General features: G+C 38.5%; 1 protein-coding gene across 2 annotated transcripts in view; it reads left to right on the top strand.

The window, feature by feature from the left end:
- Window positions 1–5044, top strand: part of LOC108749960 — a 47764-nt gene extending 42720 nt beyond the window's left edge. For both annotated transcript variants that reach the window (XM_018489069.1, XM_018489070.1), the window contains one exon: window positions 1821–5044. In XM_018489069.1, the coding sequence (XP_018344571.1) occupies window positions 1821–4788 (2968 nt within the window). In that variant the 3' untranslated portion in view covers window positions 4789–5044. The remainder of the gene's footprint in view (window positions 1–1820) is intronic.
- The last annotated feature ends 801 nt before the right edge of the window (window positions 5045–5845 follow it).

Here is a 5845-nt window from a genome sequence, read left to right as displayed (position 1 = left end):
CAACTTGTTACATAGCAATGGCAAACATGATCATAAGTGAGTATCTCGATACTCAAATCTGTGCGTAATATTTATATTGTAAATATTTTTGTTATATATTGTCGTATAGTGAATAATTTTGAGAAAACAAATTAATATTCTATTAACGTAATAGAAGTGTATTATAATAATGAACTTTTTAGTTGGATGTGGATAAGTTTGATAAGTTTAATGAGGTTTCGAACTCAAGAAAGACGAAGGTTCTCCAAATTCATAAGTACTTCATGAAAATAAATTAGCAAAATTGTAGCCAGCTGTCGTTTGTAAACTTAGTCATATCGAATTCTTATTCTTTTGCTAGTACAATCTTTTGTTTTCTTAATATGTTCACAAAAGAACTTAGTGCATTATTCTATTTTTATATTATATACAGATGTTAATATTTTAATACGTTCCTCTAAAATTCCGTCTTGATGTAAAAGCGTAAAAAGATATTCGAAATTAATAGTATACATGTAACGAGATTTCAATGATTAAAAATATTTTGCAGGATGGCTCACGTATCAAAACGCATTTTTCAGTTTCACCTCGGTTCGACACCTGTTGATTGCTCGTTTATCTGCTTGCGTGACCCATATATATTTTGTTTTCACCCAATTCTTCGATTACGCTAAACTAGATGTAGCGTATGATTGGCGCATACGATATTGGCTAGTCATTTTTTTCTCTGAAAAAATAATATTTGTGATTGTCTTTCTAGAGACAAAAATCGAGTTTTGTCGTACAACGTTCTGTAAACTATAAGTACCGCACAATCCACATCTGGCAAACATTATACCCTCTGTCTTCTTCACTTGGGCTGGAATTATTCGAGCTTGATGCTCGATTTTCACTAAAGATGGTCGAGAGACCATCGTCGAACGATGCTCATTTGTTCGTGTTACGTATTGATCCGCTTTCGTCATTCCACTCTGTACGCGATGAACGATCTCTCCCTTAACAGCACCAGCATGTAGCGCTTGGCGATACATTGAATTTAGTATATAACACGTAAAGCACAGCGAGCACATATGTAGCCCGTGTTTATTATCCTTCTAATTTATTTACTATCAAATATATTTTCCTGGAAATTTCCTTTGTTTAAAGAAATGAAAATATACTTGTAAATACTTTCCCTATAATTTCCAGAAATGGAATAAAGAGATATTTCCACAATAATATCGATTAATTTAGATTCCATAATTTATATTGATTCCAAAAGAAGAAATTTATTAAAATTAAAAGATCAAGAAATGATACTCATTATGTACGTCATATATAAGATTTATTACAGTAACATGTTTGCTTTATGTGGGCTACGTGTGAATTAAACAATTTTATATAATTTATTATCGTTAGTGATGAAATTTTCTCTGTTTGCTATATTCGACTTCATTCTCTGGGGTAATTATCCGAATAACAATGAATTTCCACTAATTATTAATGAATCCATTATTAAATCTACAATTACTCTATAAAACTGTTTACAAAACTATTTTTCAATTGTATGTTTTGCTAACCTATATACTGTTGAAAAATATTGTTATAAAATAATTCCTCGCTTGTTTCCTTCATTAACTTATATAAAAAGTAAAACTTATATAATAAGTCACACACATCAAGAATGCAGGACCTTTTAATAGATATATTTATAGTCATTCATTTTCATATTTTCTATACAATTAACCACACGATCATACATTTAATAACGAATCTCACTATCGATGTCCGAACGATCATTTATTGCTTAATAAAGTTGTTATAAAAAGTTATTATAAAAATAAACCTATTTTATTTCGCAGCGGTTCCGCTCCAATGAAGCTGTTGGCGGAATTGGCTTGCGCTCGAGCTCCGACCTCCATGCTGCCGGAGGATACCACGAACAGTAACAAAAATTATCAATCGGTGAAAATAGTCGCGGCAGCGGTCGCTGCAGCAGCTGCAGCGGCGGCTGCGGTAGTGGACAAGGACACCTCGACTTCGCCTAAGAAGCCAACGAAGGATTCAACGATAACGTTGAAGAATTCGCCAACGAAGAAGACGAGAAACCCTATTAAAGAATTGTTCGAGCGCAAGAAGGAGATAAACGATAGAAAGCAACAGGAACGCTCGAAGGCTGCTTTCGTTGAATTAAACATGCAAAAGCAACGCAAGTCAAAGAAGAGCAAAAAGCAGCAGCAACGGGAATTCCCGTTGATCCGTAGAAGCGAACACTATGGCGGCCTAGTGGAGAAGAAGAAACGTCGCGATTCTCTCGATCGGAAAGAGGAGACAGAGAGAATAAAAGATGTGTACGAATTTGATGAGGAGGAGAGCCAAATGGCGCCCACTCTGGGTAGCGTGATGTCTTATAGGAGCCAAATCGACAAGAGTTATGACACCAATTGGTCAAAGATAAAGAATACCGATGAGAACTTGGATACTGTCTTGCAGAATGGCAGGACGAATTACGTCGAGAACACTAAATTGGACGCTATAATCAACCGTAAATTCCAAGAGTTGGAGAAGTTTGCGCCAAAGACAAAAGGCGCTCTGAAGTCGTTCCAGAGCGAGGAGCAGCAACAACAGCAACAGATTACCGAAGCAGTTACCGGACCAATGGACGAATTTGTGGAAAGGAAGCAACGCATGAAACGGTCTATAGAGCAGGGCATCAAGCAATCTGGCAAGATTAAGAAACGAGGTAAAAGCTCGAAGAAGCGAGTAAGAAACGCATGGTATGAGAACGATAGCTCGGACGAGTTCAGGACAGCCGCGAAAACGGAAGATGTTGGCGTTGGTATTTCAAAAAGTCAACGCTCGTGCTCGAAAGGCAAACAGAATCTCTTTGCGGAGTTATCGACATCATCCGAGAGCGAATACGAACGTGACAATTATATGTTCGATTATATGTTCGCGAACGAGCAACGTTCGTTGAAATTAAAGAAAAGTTCGAAGAAATCGCTTGACGTCGACATCGACATCGACGAGACGGATGATCAACGCATAGTCAATGAACCTGAATTCGACAATGAAGATCAAGTAGCAAGCGATTGGAATCAAGCAGTGAAGGAAACACAGGAAGATACTATGAAGAACGATCACGACCTCGCGAAATCAGAATCGGAAATGTCAGATCATTCTTTGGTGATAGATGAAAGAAAAATGATCGACGATGCGAGGAACAGCGATGACGACGCGGATAATCAGTACGAGAGAACGTTTGAGCTGGATGATTTGTATAGGGAAGATAGCTCGGATGAAGAGACAGAAGTCGAAGAGAACGAAGAGCCGATAACTGAAGAAGTGAAGGACAACAGACCTGAAAAGCAAACATTGGATGAAAACGCAACTTTGCAGACGAAACTTACTTCTACGATCACGAAAGATGATTGTGCGTCGGAAATGATTTCTTTGGAAGAAGCGTTGGATTTTCTAGATCGGCATGAGAATCTCGATCCGAAAACTGAGAATGTATGTACAAAGAACATCGTCAACGGCACTATGGATGAAACTTCTAACGACAGAATTGTTAATGAGGAAACGGAGAACAAATGTCCAAGCCCTACGGAGATGCGAGATGAGAAGGAGGAACCAGATGACGATGTTCCAGCTTTGCCCGAGAAACTGTCTAGTAACGAGAAACCACAGAAAGAATCTGATCACAATCTCCCTCTTCATGTATTTCTCAGTAGAAAGGTACAAGAATCAAAGAAAAGAAAGCAACAGCAGTTAGATAAATTACGAGAGGAGCAAGAGAGGATACTTATGGATTTTCAGCCAACCAGAAGACAAAGAAAGTGTGCAATAGGTAAACAAGGTCTGCTAGCGGAAATAAGTAGCTCGGACGAGGAATCATATGTGAGAGACAGCAGCAGGAAAGGTAGTGATCATGACAAGTCGCGGAAGAAGAGGGAATCGAAGGAGAAAAGAAAAGAGAGATACCTTGAGAAAAAGCATGAGCAGATGATTGCTAAAGAGCAGAAAGCGATCGAGGAAGAAATTCTGCGAGAGGTTGGCAAGAGAAAAGAGAACCTTGCACAAAACGATAATGTTGCTTTGGATACTGATGTCGTAGAAACTGTCGTCTCCGAACAAATTCAGAGGAAAAAACATCAGACGAAAGAGAAACATAAGAAAAGTGGCGACGAGAGTATTGAGGAGAATGCAATGTATATTGATCAGTCTTTCCTTGATAGCTCAGAAGACAATCATAACAAATCAGATCGTGCTTTCTCCACTGCGGAAAGTAACGCAGAGAATGACCACTCATCAACTTCACCAAAACGAAAGAAATTCGCGAAATCGCCAGCGAAGTCAAAGAAAGTTTCCAAACCCGAGAATGGAAAGATCTCGACGAGTAAGAGAAGCAAAGAGTCAACCGCGGAGAAATTCAAGAAGTCCGCAAACAACAAGGATTCTAAGGAACGCAGATCATCCAGCGGAAAACGCGACTCCGACGATGAGGAGCTAAAGACCACCAAGTCATGGAACAAGGTCGAGGAAGGCGTCGGGGTTGCAATCGGTCGACATAAACGCACTGCTGCTCTTCAATTATACTATTGGTCCAGTTCGAGCGACGAAGAAGAGGCGCCAGAACCGATTCCGGCGCCGGAAGAGGAGGAGGACGATCGGCAGGAACAACACGGATGGATAGTAGGCGATTCCCATAAGAAAATGATCACAATGTTGGCGATGGAGAAGCAGCTGAAGGAAAAACGACGTAGGAGCGAGGACGACTTCGAACCTGGTAAGGCGAAGAGCAAGAAGCATAGGAACAGCACCTCTTGATACGTGTTTCATGATTAAAATTCAATCGAACCCGCGCGATAGACGCAATGAGACTACGTTATTCTGACAACATAAACTGTGAAAGCGAGAAAGTGAAAACTAGAAGGATCTCCATGTTTGTTTTTAATGAGAATTTATTACGTTCTATATCTTCCACGATAATTACTTGTGGCAGATCTATTTAGGTAGATAAAAATACAATGGATAAGTGCGATCTACGATCAAAAAAGTATTTGTTGTGTTCGATCTTTTATCTTCTTTTCTTTGTTAGCGAATGTTGGACTAGGCGTGATTCAAGCGAAAGAAGATATAAAATGTACATAGTTGCTTGGCGTGTAGAGATTAGAGATTAGACGAGTATTCTCCCTCGTTGCAATCTAAGAATTATATACATGTATAAATATAAATCGAGCTCTTATAAATACCGGATGATATAGACTGAAAATGAGAAGTAGCAAAAAGTGAAAAGAGCACTCTTAGACAATACTAGGATGTTTGTAACATTTAGTTGTATGTAGGGAAGTCTCCCACATGTGAAACAGGTGAGGTGAAAAAATGGGGGGAATCAGTCACAGTCGCTTATTTAGGAAAGGACAACGTAAAACCGGGTCCAATCGAGTTTAGCGCTTATATCAGCTTCTTTCGTGATTCGTAAAACGTATTTCTTCGTATTCTTGCATATTCTTACATGTTCGTACGTATTCTTACATATCGCAGTGATAAGAAAGAAAAACTTCTCACGGGGATAACGTTCGAGGATGAAAATACCGCGTTCAAGGGAATTTAAATCTTTTGCTAAAAAAAAAAGAGATGAACCTTTTTTGACCTTTTGCACATTATTTTTATGAACTTTCTAGATCTCAAAGCTTATGCATGTGTGACCGGCTACTATGAAGCCACGAATTCACGAAAAAACGGATGCTTTATTAATGCGTAAAACACGAACATTATTTTTTTCCTTTCGTACTCGCCTCGTGCACATAGAACATAAGAATGTAGATTTTCATATATTACGAAAAAATGTTTTATATATATACATATATATATATATATATAT

The sequence above is a fragment of the Trachymyrmex septentrionalis genome, unplaced genomic scaffold (genome assembly GCF_001594115.1).
Source record: "Trachymyrmex septentrionalis isolate Tsep2-gDNA-1 unplaced genomic scaffold, Tsep1.0 scaffold32, whole genome shotgun sequence".
In the NCBI taxonomy this organism is placed as follows: domain Eukaryota; kingdom Metazoa; phylum Arthropoda; class Insecta; order Hymenoptera; family Formicidae; genus Trachymyrmex; species Trachymyrmex septentrionalis.
The sequence above is the reverse complement of the archived record's forward strand: the minus strand, read 5'-3'. Positions and strand labels throughout refer to the sequence as shown.